The 22,596-nt window shown below is 42.9% G+C and overlaps 1 protein-coding gene across 3 annotated transcripts in view; it reads left to right on the plus strand.

Annotated features, from left to right (window-relative positions):
- The window catches only part of KALRN (kalirin RhoGEF kinase), a 1,228,991-nt gene that overhangs the window by 567,022 nt on the left and 639,373 nt on the right, over positions 1 to 22,596 (plus strand). For all 3 annotated transcript variants that reach the window (XM_088460751.1, XM_088460749.1, XM_088460750.1), the window contains exons 15-20: positions 2,686 to 2,852; positions 14,572 to 14,691; positions 15,067 to 15,285; positions 15,584 to 15,733; positions 16,661 to 16,775; positions 21,318 to 21,433. In XM_088460751.1, the coding sequence (XP_088316877.1) occupies positions 2,686 to 2,852; positions 14,572 to 14,691; positions 15,067 to 15,285; positions 15,584 to 15,733; positions 16,661 to 16,775; positions 21,318 to 21,433 (887 nt within the window). The remainder of the gene's footprint in view (positions 1 to 2,685; positions 2,853 to 14,571; positions 14,692 to 15,066; positions 15,286 to 15,583; positions 15,734 to 16,660; positions 16,776 to 21,317; positions 21,434 to 22,596) is intronic.

The raw sequence follows: 22,596 nt of genomic DNA on the forward strand, positions 1-22,596 counted from the left end.
TCCTGACAGACTCCTTTCTCAAGCCCCGTGCTTGCATCTGGTTCTGGCCCGTCTAGACGGGGTGGCTCTTTAAACATCCATCTTAAGAGCTAAGGGGTTCCTCATCTAGGATCTACCACAGAGTTTGGAAGACTTGGTCATGACGTCTATCCCGAGTCCTGTCCTTTCTTCAGACAGGTCTGGATTTGTCTCCGACCTTTCATCTCTTAAAGTGCAGATATCTGCTCCTTCTTTCCTTTTCCTGCAGGGGGTTCTCTATATCCAGCCTCTTTTTATTGTACCGGTGGCTCCATGGAACTTGTCCCTAGTCCTGCAGGCTCTCCAGCCTGGCCCGTTTGAACCCTTGGATACGGTCGACCTTCGCTGGCTTACATGGAAGACAGTCTTCCTCCTTGAAATTGCTTTGGCCCGGAGAGTGTCGAATTGATCTCTTTGTCTTGGCGCTCTTCATTTTCGTTTTTCCATCCCGACTGAGCCATACTTCGAACGCGTCTAGGTTACCTTCCAAAGGTAGTGTTCTCGTTCCACATTAAACAGTAAATTGTGGTTCAGTTCTTTCAGGTACCTGATGCTTCTCCAGAACAGGCCTTGTTGGATGTTGAGTGAGCCCTCCAGATTTATGTTGACAGAACCCAGGACTTGCGGAAATTCAATTTGCTTTTTGTCCTTAATGACTTCAACAAATAGGGCTGGCTGGCCATGAAACAGACCTTGGCCAGATGGCTTTGACTGACTATCTGCCATACCTATTCCCTCACAGATCTTCCAGCCCCTGTCTCTGTGAGGGTATATAAATTTGTAAAGCAGCCACGTGGTCCTCGGTCCATACATTCATCAAGTTCTATTCTTTTAATACCTTCACCTCTGTGGATGCGTGTTTTGGGCGTAGAGTTCTCAGCACAGGAGCCTTAGGGAGATTGGTATAGGGACGTCCCATTGTCATTCCTGTGTCCCCCAAGGATGAATGAAAAAAGGAGATTTTCATACTTACCTATAAAATCCTTGGGGAATACAGGGCACCCACCCTGACGCACCTGGCTTGCAGACTTGTATGATTACTGGCTCCTGCTTTAGTCGTCTCTATGTATGTTTGATCTGTGTGTGTGCCAGCCTTCCCTCCCCTTCCTCTTGCTACTTGCCTTGGACTTGTTAAATAAAACTGGTTCCTTAGGCTGGGGGTGGGGCATAGGGGAGAGGGAGCCTGTGCTGCTGGGTAAAGAACAATTTGGTGCCCGGGCTCCAACTCACCACCTATACCCATTGTCATCTCTGTGTCTCCCATCAACTCAAAGCAAAAGGATTTTACAGGTAAGGGCAAAAATTCCCTTTTTCTGACCTCAGTATCTTCCATGGACCCTCTTGGCTCTATTAGTTGAACAGTAATGTGCCCCTGCTCATTGATCTTTCTTTACACATTTCCTTGCCACTGGTATGTTTTACCCCTATTGAACTCTGGAGGGCTTAACAACCACTTCCATAATTCTTTGTGACTCTTAGCAGGCCGTGGGACATGATATTTTGGATGTTGTCTTGTAGAGATGCTGAGAAATTGATTTAGAGCCACCTTGTAAGATGTAATATATGTGTAGTGCATGAGGCATTCTACATGTTGTATGTAATATTTGGTATCAGTCTAACTATTAGTGGTTAGCATTACCTCATAGTATGGAGGTCACAATTTTGAGAAATTTGAGTCCTGACCAAGCCACTGTGTGGATTTTGTACGTTCTCCTAGTGGGTTTCCTCTGGGTGCTCCAGTGTCCTCCTGCACTTCCAGACATTTCTGGTTGGTTAATTGGTCTCTGAAAATAACCTTGATGTGTATTTGTATGTATGTGGAAAAGGATTTGTATGTACAGATGTGTCCTCATACATCTAGCCTCCTTGCGCGCTAAACAGCCCTTCTAGTCGCGCCATGCCATGGCGTGACTCGGTAGCGTTGAACATCATTTCATGCAACTTTTTACCTTCCAATGTGTCTTATTCGCACAGTGATGCGACTAGCTAGCACAAGCAACTTCTGCCGATTAAAATGATATGCAGCATGCCTATGTTCTATGAGCGACTGCGGGTGTACACCCTTAAAAAGTCGCACGAAAAGACTCTCAGCACTACTGAGTCGTGTGGCGCGACTTGTAGCGCACGGAGGATAGATATATGTGGACACATTTGTATGTGAAAATACTTATTTGTATTGTATGTGGAAAGGGAATATAAAATGTAAGCTGCATTTGGCAGGGACTGATGTAAATGTCTGCAAAATTCTCTGTAAAGTGCAGAATGTGTGTGCCATATAAGTAATTGTTAATATCAGAATTTTTTCAAAGCACCCCATGGCCAAAAGTTTCTTATTGAGATAATCAGAAAATAAATTAAATTAAGTACTTGTTCCTAACGGTCATCCTTTGGTTCTGTTATGTGTTGGTGGACAGGGTTGCGCTTCTATTTATCCACATATTTTATGATTGCCAGCCACCAGCACTAGTTTTGCCTATCATGTTGACCATAAACAATTTGGTTTGATGAACGTTGATTTGGTCCTGGACCACAAACCTCTGGCACCTCTGCAAGTACCCTGTGGCACCCCTGCAAGTGCACCAAGTTTGGTAAACACAGTTTTAATAAATAAATAACTTGTGTTTGACTGTTGAGCTGAGATCTCTCACATTTTGTCTCTTAATGTAGGAATTGAGCTTATCTGCGAGAAGGAGATTGACCTGGCCACGCAGGTGCAGGAACTGCTTGAGTTCCTCCATGAGAAGCAGCATGAGCTTGATCTAAATGCAGATCAGACCCACAAGCGTCTGGAGCAATGTCTACAACTGCGCCATCTACAGGCTGAGGTCAAGCAGGTTAGGATGCACCATTTATTTGTCTCTGATAAGCAAACAGTGGCTGTTTACTGTATAAGAAACTTCCTGAGCTCCTGAATTGAACGCCAGTGGAAAAGTTTTTAATGTTTCATTATCATTTCACTTGGCTACACTATTACATATGTTGGAACATAGGACCAGATTCTGGTTTGTACGCAAAACCGATGGTTTATGTACAAATCTGATGGTTCTGGGTCTGCGTAGGCACAGGATTTGTGCAGAACGAGTCCTACATGACCTCTCGCAGTCCCCCCTTAGCCGCAGCATGATTGACATGCTGCAGCATGGCGGGGGCAGAGACCAGGAACCGTTCTACAAAAAGGGGGCGCGTCACCCCCCGTTTTGTAGACATGCCGAGCCCAGCGTCAGCGGACGCAAACTTCATGTACCTGGCAAAGGGGTTTGACGGCCAGGCCGAATAAGCTTCAATTTACGCAGATTGGGCGAGGGCAGCGACCGATGGTCGTGATGGTGATCCGAACCAGCATCTACAGACCGTGCACTCGGATAGCAGATGCATGTAGGAGGTGTCTATTTCCTACAGACACTCCTGCTGCATTTGCATTTTAGTTAGACGGTATTGTACATACGCTTCCATGCGGTTGTGCAATGCGATCCACATCAGAATCAGGTCCATAGTCATCACGCTGTGGCATTGAAATCAAAACTATGGCCAAAATATATTAGCCTGCAATTTGTGGGTCCCAGTGAGATTCCATTGATGTAGCTGCTAGAGTATAAGTAGCAGTTTTAAGGGAAAATCAACCTGGTATTGCCCTAAAACAAGTTGCCGCCTTAAATCTAGTGGCTGCAGTATCTCACCAGCACCTGCAAATTGTGGACTATTAAATTTGTCCCCATGTATTGTCAGTCATACAGAATAATTGCATTCCAACGGTATGTACTATGTTTGTTTTATTATTCTGTTGTGCTGTCATTTTAAGTTTCTATCATAGTTTACCAATAAATAAATGGCAAGCACAGAAAAATCCCTATACAATTATATAGAGATTCTGAGAGTGTCCTCAAAACTGAATATTACACACTTTGTATGATTTGCATAAGGCCCATAAAGTTTATCAGAATATTATTAGTTGTAGACTCCACAGGAAGGAAAATGCATTAAAGCCAGTGTCTGCTAACACAAATGAATACATGTGAGATGCTATAAGACAGAGTTTTACAAATTTAGGTCCTCAAGTTCTCTAACGGTTCATGGTCTCCATACACAATGCCAGGTGAAATAATTAGTTCGCCTGTGGCCCACTAATAATTAGTGGGCCTGTGGCCACAGCCTGTGGGTCTTTTATAATCTGTCAGTCATTAATTAATATGCCTATGCTTAAGCAAGGAGATCTAAAAAACATGAGCTGTTAGCGGCCCCTATGTCAACTAATGTTGAAAAAATTTATTTGTGGCACAGCTAGGAGATCTGGTGAACATGCAGTGCTAGTGGTCTATGGGCCGGATTCAATTAGCCGCGAAAAGCCATGTTTTGGCGAAGTGTGTTTGCAGGTACGAAGTTTTCGTACAAATATGTGTATTGTGCAATCCTATTGCCGAAGTTTTCGCATGTGTGAGAACTCCATAGATCAGCTTTTTTCAACCACTGTGCCGTGGCACACTAGTGTACCGCGAGCGGTTGTCAAGTGTGCCGCAGCGGTCAGCTCAGCACACTTGTACTGTAGTGTACTTTATTCCTGAGGAGGCCAATGCAGTGTGTTTTATTCCTGTGGAGGCCAATATGTGTGTATATTTTTATGTGGGAGCCAATGTTTATGTTTTTTCATTGGTCACCACACCGCATGGCCAGATAGTGTACCTTGGCAATTTTAAAATCTTGTATAGTGTGCCTCGAGGTGAAAAGGTTGAAAATCACTGCCATAGACAAAAACCGGCTAACCATTTTCACCATCTCAAAGCAGGTGAAAACTTGTGCAAAATCGCTATTTTTGGCAAAAAATGTGGGGACTTTGTTCTGAGCCCTTTGGACACCTCCCTCTAATGACTAAATAGGCAAAAAAAACATTTTTTTATCTTAATTCTGAATAATAATGACAAATGTAAAAAGTGTTGGAAAATGGTTTTAAAGTACTGGGCCAGGTATTTTGGGGCTGTATGGATGGGACAGCAGGTATAGTTTTAAAACATTTTAAAAGTGCACTTTTAAAACACAAAATATACTTGCTCCTATTTTAATGTACACCCAAATTCACTGCAGCAATTATTTTCCCCCCAAAATATTGTTTTTATCAATTTTCCACACTTATACAAATATGCATATAACAGCAATTTGACACAATTTAAAAATACAAAATACTTTTATTAGGTCCACTAATACACTTCTATATTGATTTCCTATTTCAGTTAGGCTTTTAATGGGGTAAAGGCTGATTTTCACCATGCACAGTTTTCACACAAATTCATTTTCGCGTCTTAATAGCATAGGTCGAAAAAACGGGAGCGCGCACAGATAAAAGACACAAAAATAATACACCTTAAGTTTTTGCTTGTTCTCGTCTAATTGAATTCCCACGTTTGTGCCAGTTTTTTTCTGAAAATATCCTGTGTCCCAGCTAAACAAGTGGTTTTAGCAGTCCATGTGTCAGACTGTAGAAAACACACTTGTGACCCAGCTAGGAGATCTGGTGAAAATAGCAGACCCTGCCAGTCTGTAATAAATACACCTGTGCTCAAGCTAGGAGATCTGGAGTGTACGTGGTGGTGGAGGCCACTGTGTCAGACTTTAGTATGTATCTAGGATATACAGTGCATCCGGAAAGTATTCACAATGCATCAATTTTTCCACATTCTGTTATGTTACAGCCTAATTCCAAAATGGAATAAATTAATTTTTGTCCTCAACATTCTATACACAATACCCCATAATGACAACGTGTAAAAAGTTTTTTTGCAAATTTAATTAAGAAAAAAAACAACTAAGAAATCACATGTACTGTACATAATTTCACATGTAAAAATCACATGTATTCACAATCTTTGCTCAATACTTTGTTGATGCACCTTTGGCAGCAATTACAGCCTCAAGTCTTTTTGAATATGATGCCACAAGCCTGGCACACCTATCTTTGGGCAGTTTCACCCATTCCTCTTTGCAGCACCTCTCAAGCTCCATCAGGTTGGATGGGAAGCATCGGTGCACAGCCATTTTCAGATCTCTCCAGAGATGTTCAATTGGATTCAAGTCTGGGCTCTGGCTGGGCCACTCAAGGACATTCACAGAGTTGTCCTGAAGCCACTCCTTTGATATCTTGGCTGTGTGCTTAGGGTCGTTGTCCTGCTGAAAGATGAACCTACGCCCCAGTCTGAGTTCAAGAGCACGCTGGAGCAGGTTTTCATCCAGGATGTCTCTGTACATTCCTGCATTCATCTTTCCCTCTATCCTGACTAGTCTCCCAGTTCCTGCTGCTGAAAAACATCCCCACAGCATGATGCTGCCACCACCATGCTTCACTGTAGGGATGGTATTGGCCTGGTGATGAGCGGTGCCTGGTTTCCTCCAAACATAACGCCTGGCATTGACGCCAAAGAGTTCAATCTTTGTCTCATCATGGTCTGAGAGTCCTTCAGGTGCATTTTGGCAAACTCCAGGCGGGCTTCCATGTGCTTTTTACTAAGGAGTGGCTTCTGTCTGGCCAATCTACGATACAGGACTGATTGGTGGATTGCTGCAGAGATGTTTGTCCTTCTGGAAGGTTCTCCTCTCTCCACAGAGGAATGCTGTAGCTCTGACAGAGTGACCATCGGGTTTATGGTCACCTCCCTGACTAGGGCCCTTCTCCCCCGATCGCTCGGTTTAGACAGCCAGCCAACTCTAGGAAGAGTCCTGGTGGTTCCAAACTTCTTCCATGTACGGATGATGGAGGCCACTGTGCTCATTGGGACCTTCAAAGCAGCAGATATTCTTCTGTACCCTTCCCCAGATTTGTGCCTTGAGACAATTCTGTCTCGGAGGTCTACAGACAATTCTTTGGACTTCATGCTTGGTTTGTGCTCTGACATGCACTGTCCAGTGTGGGACCTTATATAAACAGGTGTATGCCTTTCAAAATCATGTCCAATCAACTGAATTTACCACAGGTGGATTCCAATTAAGCTGTAAGAACATCTCAAGGATGATCAGTGGAAACAGGATGCACCTGAGCTAAATTTTGAGCTTCATGGCCGTGAATACTTATGTACATGTGATTTCATAAGGTGCATACACACGTAAAGATTTAACTATAACAACGTCGTTATCGTTCGAAAAAATCGTTCAGTTTCTGAGTTATAATGATGAACGATTATCGATCATGCGCGTTTCTGTTTGTAGTTTATTCTGACTGGCCAACTGAACGATTTTCATTAAGGGAAGTTACAAAAATTGTTTGTAGTTCAAAAAATCGTTCATTACACTTTAAAAAATCTGATAGAAAATCGTTCATAAAATCGTTGGCAACAAAATTGTGTGTATGCAGCTTTAGTGTTTGTTTTTTTTCATTAAATTTGCAAAAATCTAAAAAAAAACTTTTTACGCGTTGTCATTATGGGGTATTGTATGTAGAATTTAGAGGACAAAAATAAATTTATTACATTTTGGAATAAGGCTGTAACATAACAAAATGTGGAAAAAGTGATGCATTGCGAATTCTTTTTGTGTGCATTGTATGAAGAACTTGCTGTGTTAGTAGTCCTTGTGCTAGTAATAAAAACCTCTACCCAAAAATCTCAAAAAAAACTCAAAACCTGCAAAAATCTCAAAAAAACCTTTTTACACGTTATCATTATGGGGTATTGTGTGTAGAATTTAGAGGACAAAAATGAATTTATTACATTTTGGAATAAGACTGTAACATAACAAAATGTGGAAAAAGTGATGCATTGCGAATACTTTTCGTGTGCATTGTATGAAGAACTTGCTGTGTTAAGTAGTCCTTGTGCTAGTAATAAAAACCTCTACCCAACAGCTAGGAAAAATGGAAAACATGCCCCATTAGGGAATCCAGATGACCAGATTTTAGCAACTGGTAAGGTTCCTTAGTGATTGCCTGAGCTGACATTATATGCCTGGATGTAGAAATATTTCATTATTAATCAGATGTCTTCATCAATCTCTCTATAAAACAGACAATCTTCTTTTATGATACAAAGATTACTCTTTTAATATGTTTAAAGGCACACATCCACTAGAAGACAGGCAAAAGACTACACGATTACAACATTGTAATCGTGCAGTCGTTTGTCAGTGTACAAACACTGAACGCTGTGTCTACACTGAACGAGCAGTCGTTCAGTGTAGGCACATCAATTATCTGCAAACATGTTGAACCTGACGTTATCGTCAGGTTGGACAACATGTTTACCCGATGATAGATGTCTAAACCTCCAGCGGGAGCATGCATCGCTTGTCGTTTAAGACATTTTCTGCAAACGATTTTCAAATGATTATTGAACGATATCGTTATCGTTCAATCGCTCAATTTAATAGTCTAGTGGATGTGTGCCTTAAGTCATTCTGAGGTGTGAACTGTAATATATTGGAATCTGGCTCTTCCAGATTCACATTGTTGTTTAATGCCTGCAGTACCATGTCTCACCACTGTGTTGATTTCACTTGCTTGACAGCTGCGCTGCAAAATGTGTTGCTTTACGTTTTTCCTCAGTTCAGTAAAGGTGTTAAAAGCATGTTAACTACAGCTCTTGATCTCCTTGTATGTCAGTATGAATGAGCACATACACAGACACTACAATTGGCGATGAGTGGCTTATGAACCAAGGCCACATCTTCCAACCCAGAAGGGAAGTGGAGTGGCAGCATTTGTGAGACAATTACTTTGCACTCTGTTCAGCTTCAAGCTCTGGTAAGGACCTGCTGTCATTGCTTTGCACGTAGGCACATTAAGTGACTTTTACATGGAAAAAGATGACTGGCTCCTGTATACAGAAAGACTGGAACAGTATTTTGTGGCAAATAATGTTGCTGAGGAGAAACAAGTGCCAGTCCTATTAACTGCTATTGGGGGAAAAGCCTAAGGGTTTTACAGATATTGTTAAGATTTTACAAGAGCATCTGTCCCAAAAGCCTCTCCTGATAGCAGAACATTTCAGCATCTCAAGGTCACAAAATGGTGGCGACAACACCTTTGCACGCACATGGCACCCTGTTAGATGTATGCTAACGCTATGGTGCAGATACACATTCACCCATGAACTGTGTAGGAAATACAACAAAAAAGGGCATATTAAACGGGTTTGCCAGTCGCAGGCATATCACTCTGAGACCACTTGTGGGAGACTAAATCGCACTAAAGTACGGAATACATATGCTCTGGAAGACTACAAGTTGGACTCAGACAGTGACAATGATCATTAACTGGGCAGTTTGGAAGTGTTTGCAGTAAAAGGTGGTGACAAACAATTAATTTGGGTCACTCCACGAGTAAATGGCCAACCTATTAAAATGGACTGGACACAGGATTAGCAGTCTCTGTAATGTCATAGCAAGAGTACCAACATCACTTTAAAAATGTCAAATTAAACAAAACTTCAATTCTGCTTAGAACATACAGTTTACTGGGGAGAAGGTTATTCCATGCGGGGTGTTGCCTGTATTCGTACAATATAATGGCCAGCAGGAGACTCTGGACTTATACATCATACAAAAGGCTGGCCCAGCATTGTAGGGCCGGGAATGGCTTCAAAAATTTCAGATTGATTGGCCATCAAAAGACTAATGGAGCATACACACGGTCAGATTTGTCAGATGAACGATTGAACGATTTTACCAAAGATTTGAACGATTGAACGATTTTTGACTGCATTAAAATGAATGGAATCGTCCAAGTCTGACTGCAAACACATCAGATGTCAGATATCGTTATCTGACCAACGGAAACGCGCATCGTTCAAATCATTCATCTGACAGATATGTCAGATTTTCCTTCAGATATGAATGATTGAACGATTTTTTAAATCGTTAGCGTTCAGATCTGAAGAAAAATCTGACCGTGTGTATGGCACCATAAGTGTCACAAATGCTCCACCTTTGTCCCTTAAGACAGTCCTTGACCAAGGTACGGTAGTTTCCCATCCAGGCATTGGGACTCTGCAACAAATAAAAGGGAAGCTAGTGCTAACAGATGGAGCTGTTTCCCGGTTTCATAAGGTCCATGTGGTACCTGACGCTATTCGGCGGAAGGTGGAGCTGGAGTTGGGTAGGCTGGAAAGTGCGGTACGGCTATGTGGGGATTTTAAGGTCACCATAAATCCAGTACTACAGACAGATCACTACCCGTTACCAAGAATTTATATATTTGCAAGTCTGGCAGGAGGACAAAAGTTTAGTAAGATTGATCTAACTGATGCATACCTACAAATGGAGACAGAGGTTGATTCAAAGGTGTTTCTCACCATTTACACATATAAGGGACTTTACAGCTACAATCGTTTAGTGTTCGACATCACTTCTGATGCTGCCCTTTGGCAGCGAGCTATTGGCCAAGTGTTACAAGGGATCCTGGTACCCAATGCTATCTAGATCATATTATCATGACAGGCTCATCTGATGCAGAACACCTTCAAAACCTGAAGAAGGTGTTGCAGCAGCTTGAACAATATGGGCTCAGAGCCAGAAGAGACAAGTGTGAGTTGTTCATGGCCTCTGTTACATATTGTGGGCACACTTGATGCCAATGGACTGCACAAATGTCAGGAAAAAGTAGAAGCTGTGTTAAAAGCTCCCCTGCCAAAAGACGTGACCCTGCTTCACTCCTTTTTGGGGTTCATTAACTATTAGCACAGATTCTTGCCTGACTTAGCAACAGTTCTGCATTCATTACATCAGTTGATCCAGCATGGTCAAACGACAGTGAATATGCTTTTAAACAGGCAAAGGACTTGATTACGTCAGACACAGTATTAAACCACTACAACCTCTCGCTTCCTGTTAGAGTGGCCTGTGATGCCTCAGCTTATGGCATTGGAGCTGTTATGTCACATACTATGTCGGATGGCCAGGAGCGCCCAATCGCCTTCACATCTTGGGCTTTATCTAAGGCTGAACGTAACTATTCACAGATTGACAGGGGAGGCTTAAGCCTGGTTTGGATTAGACTACAAGTTGGACTCAGACAGTGACGGTTCAATCGGTATTTATATGGAAAGAAATTATAACTGACCACCAACCACTATTGTCTATTTTTAACCCTCAGAAGGGTATTCCTGTCACTGCGGCTGCAAGGATGCAGTGCTGGGCCCTGTTCTTAGGTGGACATTGCTATACTATAGAATTTAAGCGGACTGCACAACTTGCTAATGCAGAAGGTTTGTCCAATTGCCTTTACAGACTGCCCCATTGACACAGAAAAACGAGGAGTATTGGGATGTTTTCACAATGACAAAAGTGGAATGTCTTCCCATAACTGCCATTTTGATCAGATGTGAGACTGCTTGAGACCCCATCCTGGCTCAGGTACTCAGTCACACAAAAAGACTGGGTTGCACCACTGCGCTGGCAGCTGGCTCCTTACTTTCATCGGAGATGTGAGTTGATAGTTGATTCAATTCTGGCTGCCTCCTCTGGGAGAAGCAGATCATCATGCTTGTTAAACTGCAAGCAAGAGTCTTGAAGGAACTACATGTGGGCCACTTAGGTGTAGTCAAAATGAAGGCACTGGCCAGGAGTTTTATATGGTGGCTAGGGTTGGATCAGCAATTGGAGAATCTGGTCAGAGAGTGTTCCGGGTGCCAGTCTGTCAAAATATGCCCACACGTTGCACCCTTCGGAGTGGCCATCCACCCTGTGGACTTTGCAGGATCATTTCTGGGGTCCATGTTTCTGGTGGTGGTGGATGCTTGTTCCAAATGGCCTGAAGTTTTTACAGTCACTTCTACTACAGCTGCGCACATGGTGGAAGGGTTGAGGAGTCTTCTTGCCAGAACAGGTGTACCGGAGCAGTTGGTCAGTGATAATGGGCATCAGTTTACCACTGAAGAGTTTCGGACCTTCATGAAGAAAAATTTAATTCGGCACATTACCCCGTATCAGCCGGCTACGAATGGAATTGGCTGAACGTTTCATACAAACTTTAAAGCAAGCTTGCTGTGCCATGCGCACAGACAAGGGAACTTTACAGCACAAGCTTTACAATTTCTTGTTTGCATACAGGAATGCTGTTCATTCCACAACAAACCAAACCCCAGCTATGTTGTTCCTGGGTAGGAACCTCAGGTCTAGACTTTGGCCAAACCAGATATTTGTGGACTGGTTCGTGACCGGCAATTGAAGCAGTCTCGTTACCAGTGGCACCACAATTCTGGCTTTGTCAGTAGGACAAACTATGTGGGCACATAACTTTCGTGGAGAGCAGAAGTGGGTAATTGCAAAGGTTCTGCAATATAGAAGGCCATTGTCCTACATAGTGGAAATTGAGCCCGGTGTACTGTGGCACAGGCAACTGCATCAACTACCAGAGTATAACGGATTACCTGCGCTTGATGGAGTAAAATCTACTACAGAAACTTTGGTGTCAATGTCTGCACCAGTAGATACAGCGGATTGTGCAGATTACTTTTTATTTTCACCTGGACGTTATACTTCTGCTACTTGCACACCCTGCCAGATGTAACCTACACAGTGCACCCCAGATGGCTTCCTCGGTTGGGTTCTTTCTTGGGCAGAATGAACAAATACGTGGATCTATTCATTCAGTGCATTTCATATTTCAAATGTTTCAGTCACCCGTATATGTCATGTCGAACTGCAGAATTGTTTGCTGTATTTGATATTCCCTGTTTTTAAAATGTACTTCCACCCCACTGTATGCTATACTGGTGTGTTATACCTTCACTGAAGTGCATCCTCCATGGGCAGGATGTATTTTACGTGGATCTAGAATGTAAGCTCTTATGAGCAGGGCCCTCTACCCTCTTGTGCTTCTCCTTACTTTACTTTCATCTACTTCTTACTCCCCACTATGGCACCTAAAACTTGGTTGCTTATGCTCTGCTGCTTATGTGGGTGTTGTGGTCGCTAATGTAGCAATGTATATTATCCATGTCCTTGTCCTGCATTCTATTGCATTGTACTGTAAGTCTTTGGTCACGTATTTGTTTATATATTTTGTAAGGCGCTGCGGAACACTTGTGGCGCCATATAAATAAATAATAATAATAATGACTTGTCCGGGGTAGCGCAATTGTTTCAACCCCATGGCACTGTCAGAGTGAACACTGATCCGGTGGAGTCTGCAGACACCATAAGTTCTCATGGTCCAAGTTCACAGGTCCTACATGAGGACCGCCGTTACCCTCCTAGGGTAAGACACACACCACAAAGACTGGACTTGTAAACTGGGAGAGAAAATTATCTACATGGGGAGTGAATTGTTGTATATTGAAATCATTATTTGTTGCCTGCAGTACCATGTTTCACCACTGTGTTATTTCACTACATTGGTTGACAGCTGCGCTGCAAAATGTGTTGCTTTATGTTTGTCCTCAGTTCAGTAAAGGTGTTGAAAGCATGCTGGCTACATCTCCTGATCTCCTTGTATGTCTGTAAGAATGAGCACATACACAGACACTACATGAACTGTCTTTAGGCTTCATTAGGTCTGGCCCCCTCCATCCGAGTGAAATCAATCCATGGATGTGAGGGTCTCTCTAATATTAATGGGTTTTCATTATCTTCGCTTTTTACTTTCTGTGCATTGGGATGTCAGTGATGATTTTAGCACATTATTGTTAAATGGGCATTAGTGAAAAAGCACTTAGGGCCTGATTCATTATGGATCACAACTGCAACAGCGTATGCAGATCGGTTAATGGACATACTGCGTGCGTGCGTCAGTTAGCATTGTGATCGCACTGCGATTATATAAGCAGATAGGAGTCCATCGCAGAGTGAGTGACAGGCTGTGAGCGTTTGGGGGTAGCGACGAGCGGTTGGAGAAATGCAGGCGTGTCTGTCTGTTTGAACGCCGTTGCATGGGCGTGTATAAATTAGCCACAGCTTGAGTACTCACTGCGTGCGACAAGGTTAGAAATTTTGACTAAGGTCAGACCTGTTGTAATTGTGCGTGAGGGGCCGATGTTACTTGATGTTCCCGATGTATACGCAGAGCTGCAAGGTATTACAGATGTGAGATAGCGGCAGTGGGCATTTCTATGCTGACTGTGTGACGGCATTACGATAGCATACATTAGCATATTTTCGTAGCAGGTCTGTGTGTGTAATCGCAGCTGCGATCGCAATAGTGATAAGTAATGAATCAGGCCCTTAATTCTGCATGCAATGTTTAGATGAATGTTGGGATTCCTTTTTGGTTCTATTACACCCTGCAATGTTTTGTGTCCATTGGAGCTTACTAAATGAAACTATCAGTGGCCATGCAAAAAGTAATGCTGATAAATATATCATAGCATTATATTTCTGTTCTTTTGTTTTTGTTCTTATAGGACCAAGGGAAATAATTGTCTTAAAACTCTATATGCATCCTCACATTTATATGAATATGCCTACATTTCATTAGAATATAAATCATTTATCGTTATGACATTATGCGTTAATCACCACTGTCTGACAGACATGAAGACACTTTGCAGGGGAAAAGGGTGCCACCCTGAGAGGTTGTCTGAGGGAATGATCCATGACACATTGTCCTCATTATATCACATGCCACTGTCATCTCTCTTCCAGGTGTTGGGCTGGATTCGCAACGGGGAGTCCATGTTGAACGCCAGTCTCGTTAACGCCAGCTCACTGTCAGAGGCTGAGCAACTCCAGAGAGAACACGAGCAGTTCCAGATGGCCATTGAGGTGACTGTACGGGGCTAATTGCTGCTTACTGGGCAGGAAAAGACAGTATTACTCCACTTGTTCACTGTCATGGAGTTTTAAGTGCCTCTGAATTTTATTATTTTGTTTTTACCGCAGACAACTGTAGCCATTAATATTTCTAGATACAGTTCTTCAGTCTAGCTATGAGAGAGTTTAGTCATCACTTATAATGCTGCCAGCCTTTTTCATAATGTTGGAAATGTTATTTGAAATGGAGATGGGTTCAGCATCTAGCAACTTTTCATTATCCCATATTATGAATGTGTCAGTATTTCACCAGTACATACATTACTCTAACATATTCCCTATTTAGCAATCCCAACCTTTTTCTCCTAACATTCCTTCCTTGCATAGTCCCTATTCCACGCAAGCTCCCTACAGAAAACCCACCAGAGTGCTCTGCAAGTCCAACAGAAAGCAGAGGCGTTGCTCCAGGCCGGGCATTACGATGCCGATGCTATCCGAGAGTGTGCTGAGAAGGTGGCTCTACACTGGCAGCAGCTGATGCTGAAGATGGAAGATAGGCTTAAACTGGTCAATGCATCGGTGGCTTTCTACAAAACCTCAGAGCAGGTCAGCGATTCCACACAACACACATTTTAGGACAGGCAGCTGGAGTGTTCTGTTTTATCATAGACATAACAGAACCTTTCACTACTGTGAGTTTACTTTACAACCTCTTCGGTTTGTCAGTTATACATTTGCATGGCTTGGTGTCTACCGAACTCCAAGGTCTTCCAGGCTTCTACCTGGGGTGGGGGAATATTGTGAGAATATTACGTTTAAGGGAATCCAATACATGATTGGGCTACTCCTAGACCTGTGTGGGGAGTATAAGGTCATGTCACTAACCATCCCCATCTTCCCACAGGTGTGTAGTGTCCTAGAAAGTCTGGAGCAGGAATACCGGAGGGACGAGGACTGGTGCCGTGGACATGACAAACTGGGGCCAACAACTGACATGGACCATGTCATGCCACTGATTAGCAAGCACCTGGAGCAGAAGGAGGCATTCCTCAAGGTCAGTGTGGGTTATGTCACTGTCACATTAACAAAAACAAAGATAACTTTGTTGCCATTTTAAATCAAGCTTAATAAACTAAAAAATATGTTTCTATATATTATTGTATGCTGCTCCTATTAGAAATGTATTTATTTATTAAGTGATTTATATAGCTCATATATATTTTGCAGCACCTTACAGTGAATATTTCGTCATTGATATCAGTCTTTTCTCAATGGGAGCAAACAGTCTATATTCTGTAAAAAATGTATACACTGGGTAAAGTTTCTGTCAGAAGCCAAATAATTTACCAGTATGTTTTGGGATTATGGAAAGAAACCAGAGTACCCAGAGAAAACCCACACAAAATGAAAATAACATTCAAACTCCACACAGATCCCAGAGCTGTGAGGCAGTAGTTAAATTCAACATTAGGGCAAGTTACATTCAACACTGACTTCCAACACGTATGTAGCTTTCCCTTTCAATAACCAGAATCCTCATAGGCTCCATAAACCTGGGTAGAATATAAAGGGTTCCCGACTATAGATAAACAGTAATTAGTTAGACAATGTCTAGATAGACACCAGATGTTAGACATTCAATAGTTAGACAAGGATAAAAGTTTGACACGGAAAAAAGTCAGACACACTAAAGTTAGGGTCAAAAGTTCGAAATGAAAATGATCGACACAAAAATGGTTGACACATTTTTTTTTTCACAAACAGTCACTTCATTGAAGTCAATGAAAGGCTTTGGGTGTGCCTTGACAAACTACTGGTCTCTGGAGCAGCTCTTTCTTGAAAGTTTTGAATGGTGTTTCTTTGTGAATGGCAAACTAGATGCTGGTTATGTTTTTCCCAAACAGATTATCAGCTTTTCAACTCATGTTAGTTATATTAAAAACTAAATTAATGTAATATTGTTCCCATATGTCTTCCATAGGCATGCACACTAGCACGGAGAAACGCTGAGGTGTTTTTAAAGTATATTCACCGCAACAATGTCAGTATGCCTGGTGTGGCTCCTCACACACGGGGCCCTGAACAGCAAGTAAAAGGTGAGCATGTGTTGTCACTTTACATTTTCTTGCACTGATGCCTGGAAAAAAGTCTGCAAATGAAAAGCGAAAAAGTGAAGTTTGTTTGTGACCGTTTCCTTCCTTAAATACCTATTGCTAAACACTTACCTGGCACACTCGCATGGGATGCGACCACAGCCAGCTAGGCTTTTTGTGACATAGGCACATTCTATGCACCCGTGCTGTCTGCTTTCGTTCCCTGGCTGTGACTGAGGAAGACTGCACAGATGCAGAACGGATTTCCTTCTGCTGCTCCAGCCCACCGGCAATGATGTAGCGGTTGCTGAGCACTAATACACTAAGCCACAAGCCATGTTATACAGCTTGACCCCACAGTGACCCGGCCATGACATCACTGCACACATGGACTCACGGGTCACTTCCAGTGGTAGGGGATTTGGTACGGGATGCCGACTGGGTTACAATTATGACGCCTACCGGTAAGCAGGCTAACCCTACCCCTAAACCTAACCCTCCCTCCTCGCAGCCTAAACCTACCCCACCCCTGCAGCCTGAACCTAAACCCCAATCCTAACCATAACCCCCCCTGCAGCCTAACCCTACCTCTAGTGTCTAACCCCTAACCCTCACCCTAACCCCAATACTTACCGTTGGGATTGGGATGCTGGCCCCAAGAATCTTACTGGAGTCGGCATTCTGAGCGCCAGCATCCTGACCGTCAGGATTATAACTTCCATTGGAGAAGATAAAAAGAGCGATCTGCCAGATAGTGCTGAGGATATAGTAACAGATTGGTGTGGACATCACAATGGTTAGTAAACAAGTGTACTCGTATTTGTGTTGTACTGCAGTGTAGGTTTATAGCCATGCCTACAGTATTTTCACAAGAGCATTCTTCCGGCATAGTGGTCTGCACAGACAGTACACAGAAATAGGGACTACCCTTGCAGAGAGATACTGTATTGGGAGGTATGCACAAACAATACTTGATATACAATACACACTCATTCCTGCACTCACAATCCCTGATTTTTCAGCAGGGGGAGCAGACCCCCGCCCCTACCCAAATTCCCGGGTCCAGCCCGGGACAGCGAACACGGGTTTCAAGCCGTGTCACAGCTGCTTGAACTCAGTTTAGACAGCTGGCTGGACCCAGGATAATACTGGGTCTTAACCTCTGCTGGCGCTTGCCGATTACATCATCTCCTTGTTCCGAGAAATACTACTCTCCCTATGCTGTGAACGGGACCCGGGATACCCATTTCCACTGAGCCTTACCCGGGTTTTACCCGTTTAAAACCCTGCTCGAGACCTGGGAAGGAATGCGAAGAGCCTTTTCCACTGAGCCGCGACCCGGGTTGACATGGCAACAACCTGGGTTTTTGCAGCGGTGGAAAAGGGGTATTAATAAACCATCAGTGCATTTTTTCCACACATTTTGATAGGCAGATTCTGCTCACACCTCCATAGCGAGAAGAATCTGTCTATACAGAAGTTAACGTGTGACTTTTGCTCCTGTTTGAATCGACTCACATGTCTCTGTGACAACATATGCGCCAGGGCCACTTATCTGGAAATTAATTTAATACACACAAAAATATAATTTGATGTCCTTTGCTTCCTATTGTTGCTTGTGGAACCTAAATATTCTATGGCCCATAACTAAAGTCTGCAGTATGCATGTGAGGTCTGTAGATGAATAGAGTATATTATATATACTTATATATATTCCCTTATTTTCCTTATTTTATACTATTTCACATGAAGATGTATTAGATTATCAGACTGTCCATGCTTGCCGACACAAAATTTTAAATTGAATTGCTGTTTTGTTAATCCTTTGTATTATATTTTGGGGACACACATTGACAGTGTGATCTAATGAATCTCTTCATGTGAAAGGCCTGTATTTCCTCTAACTTGCCAAATAAAGCAATTCCTCCTTAGTCCACTGACTCTCTATTCCAACAGCTACTACTAACTTTAATTTAAGGCATTTACTACGGCTTAGAGTGTGCTTATGAGGCTCCATGGATACACCTCCTCGTGACTGCATGACTCCTCTATGTCACGTGGTCTCTGTGTGTCTGGCCATTTTCTGCCTCCTGCACATCCCATTGCAGCAGCCTTGGCGCTTCTAGCTTTTTGCTTTACCTCCACCCTCTAACAGCATGGGTGCTTCCAGCATGCTGCTCCACCGCCCCCCTGCAACTGCCTGGGCGATTCCACTCCCACCTGCAGCAGCTTAGACTCAATCAGCCTGCTTCCCAGGCTCTGCTGCTCCAGACTCCACCTCCTCCCACCCCCATGCTGGTGGCGCGTGACTTCACCAGCACCGCTGATTCCAAAAAATGCATTCAGTGATGCTGGACTGGTGCAGACAGCGCAGCCTGCACCCAACCAGTGACAATCTAGCAGCTGGTGACCAATGCTAGGCCATGCCCTCCAGCAATAGTGGGCGTGGCTATGAAGCCGCTGGGCCTACTGGGGAATCCCCCGAATCCCCGGTACCCCAGTCCTAGCCTGGGTGAAGTGCGCAAATATGGGTGTCTTCATGATCACTGATCAGAGCTATGCCAATGCTTCTAGGTGATAACAGCACCGAATTAGTCCAAATCACACCCCACAGTTTGCAGATATGATGGAAGGAAAAAACAGTTGGAGCCTTTGCAATTAGGAACAACAGTCCCGAGTATGACAGTGGTTTTTATTTTACAAATGTTAAGTGTGCAAGGTAATGGAAAGCGGCCCTGACACACACACATACAGTATATATTTATATACATTTTTACATGTTGGGAGAGAGATTTACTGACACAGTGGGGCCCATGGACACTGGTGAGTGGGTTGAGCCACTGGGGATCTGTCACCACTTGAGGGTGGAGGGTAATGCCACTTTGGATCTCTTGCCCCTAAGGGAATATATTAATACTGGGTCGTGGTGGGTCATTTTACAGTGGGAGCCTTTGGACACAAGGAGGAGTAAGATAAATTGATGTGTAGTATGTGTATCTTTTTATATTGTTTGAATTTATCAAACTGATTGTGCAGTACTGTGACAAGATTCAAAATAACAAGTGTGATTGGCTGTGCCGCCCGTACTATTACTCTGCAAACCCCCCCTTTCTCCCTTATGGGAAATCGGTAGAATAATAGAATAGAGAAAGATGGCGCTGAGTCTAGAAATATTGTCTGAAATTACCTATGTACAGTGTAGAAAGGAGAATAGAACAATGCAAATTCTTACGTAACTTTTATTTAATTGTAGCTATAATTATTATACGTTTATTTAAATGTAGCTCATGTGTTGTAATGGATACAATTGTATTACTAGAAAAGTACAAATATTCAGTAATAATTAGCAGGACATGGTGATGCACAGTGTAACCTGCCCCTGCAAACAGTACACAACAAGCATATATAAATGCTTAAACCGTAACATTTAAAATCATATATATTCATAAATAAAACAATGAAAGAAGTAGCCAGCAATATGAAACTTCTGATGCTGAGTGATGTATGCGGTCATGGTGATTAAAATAAGAGTCAGTATTTGTCCATTAGAAAATAACATGTATTTATTAGAGGGGAGTAGGAGTTATAACTGTTCCTCTAAATTCTGCTGTATATGGTTTATAAGAGTCAGTGTTGTGGACAGTGTGTAGGTTTAAAAATACCTTAAATGATTCTCCGGCAGCAAATGCCGTTCCTCCGGTGTCGGCGGTGATCTTTTGTTAGCGGTGTCCCACTAATTAGACTCACTGGTAAGTAATGATGTTCCTCTTCTCCGCTTGCCAGTGAATGTACCTGGCATTCCTCCGTATTTCCCCTTCTCCGGTGTAGCAGTCACATTGTAACTGGACCGGTTCACTGATGGAAGCCCCACGCGGGGCGAAAAGCGTTAGGCTAGAGGTGCCACAGGAGTAGGAGCTGCCGGGAATACCAACAGACACAGCTTCTCCGGTGTAGTAGCCCCAGTGTAACTGGACCGGTTCTCTGATGGAAGCCCCCACGTGGGGTGAAACGCGTTAGTGGGTACAGGTGCCACAGGAGTAGGAGCTGCCGGGAATACCGACAGACGCATTGTATTTGGAGTCCACTTCCAAGCTGCAGACCTGTCTAGAAAACCTACTGCATACCCACCAGAGAACTGGACCTATTGCCTTGACATAATTAGAATCTGTACAGATTGCACGGAGCTGCTATATCATGTTGCTGTGTAGAAATGCATGTATGTGTACATATATTAAGTGTGTGTATGTGTATATATATATATATATATATATATATATATATATATATAATTTGTAATGTCTGTGTATGTATTCTTCAGACCGATTTCACAGGGCTGTTACAAGTGGTCGCTGTGTATAAATGTATGGGAAATGTCTACATTTCTAATGCATTTATCTCTCCTTTTATGCTATAAATTAATAATCTGAAATAGCTGCCCATTGCCAGGTATACCCAGATTACAGCAATGAGTAGGAATTAGTGGATATAAACATGAAGCAGGGGTCATTGCTGGTCTCTCTATAAGACTGTACTCTTTTTCCACAGCCATCCTTAGCGAATTGCTTCAGAGAGAGAACCGGGTACTGCATTTTTGGACCCTAAAGAAGAGGCGATTGGACCAGTGCCAGCAGTATGTCGTTTTTGAGAGAAGCGCCAAGCAGGTAGGAGACCGTGAACTGTCTGATGGGTTGTTTCCTGCCTAAAAGCCACTTGTTTCAATGTAGTTATAATATATTTTTCAAATTAAATCCTTCAAAATCATTCCCAATAAATCTCATTTACTGAGAGTTCCAATTCATTGAATACCAATTCATATTTAGAAATGAGTTGTGTGCAGTGCTCACTGCTTTGCATGATATGAATGAGCCTTTATAGTAGTGTGCACTGCTCTGCATGATATAAATGATTCTTGGTAGTGATGAACACTGCTCTGCATGATATGTATGATCCCTTGAGTAGTGTATACTGCTCTGTATGATATGAATAATCCCTGGTAGTAGTGTGCACTGCTCTGCAGAATAAGAATAATCCTTAGCAGAGCAGTAAGTAGACTTTTTGGTGCCCTGTGCCAGAGAGAGCATTGGCACCCCCGCTTCCAATTTTTCAAATAGGGACATAAATTAGTACACCCAAAAAAGGGCCATGGCCTCATGGGGAAGGGCCAGGGAATAGATTGGGAAGGACAGGAGATGCCGGAGATAAAAAAAAAGAGGAAACTACAAGTGAGAATGATAATAAACAGAAAAATTGACAGGCCCAAACAGCGCCCCCTGCCCTGCGGTGCCCTGTGCCATGGCACATTTCGCACCACCCTAGTTACGGCCCTGATCCTTGGTAGTTGTGTACACCGCTTTAGATGAAATGAATGATCTTTGGCAGTGGGGTGCACTCTTCTGATACGATATGAGATTCATATAATTCATATCATACTGAGCAATACACTGCGCTTGCTCATTCATATCAGAGTGGAGAGTTCACACAATTCATATGATATGATAATTGTTACTTGTGTTCTGTTTATATTTTGGTCACTGTATTGTACTATGTTCTGTGTACCCCTTACTGTATGTACGGTGCTGCGGACCACTTGTGGTGCCCTATAAATAAAATGTAATAATAATAATATGAATTGTGTGCACTCTGATATGAATGAGCATGTGAAGTGCATTGCTCAGTATGATATGAATAATCCCTGGTAGTTGTGTGTCATGCACTGCGTTGTATGCTGTTCCCTGGTACTAGTGTGTACTGCTTTGTATAATATGAATGATCTCTGGTTGCGTGCAGTACCCTGCTCTATGATGTGAATGACTGAAATGATCTG

The sequence above is a fragment of the Taudactylus pleione genome, unplaced genomic scaffold, assembly GCF_031769625.1.
Source record: "Taudactylus pleione unplaced genomic scaffold, aTauple2 ptg000977l, whole genome shotgun sequence".
In the NCBI taxonomy this organism is placed as follows: domain Eukaryota; kingdom Metazoa; phylum Chordata; class Amphibia; order Anura; family Myobatrachidae; genus Taudactylus; species Taudactylus pleione.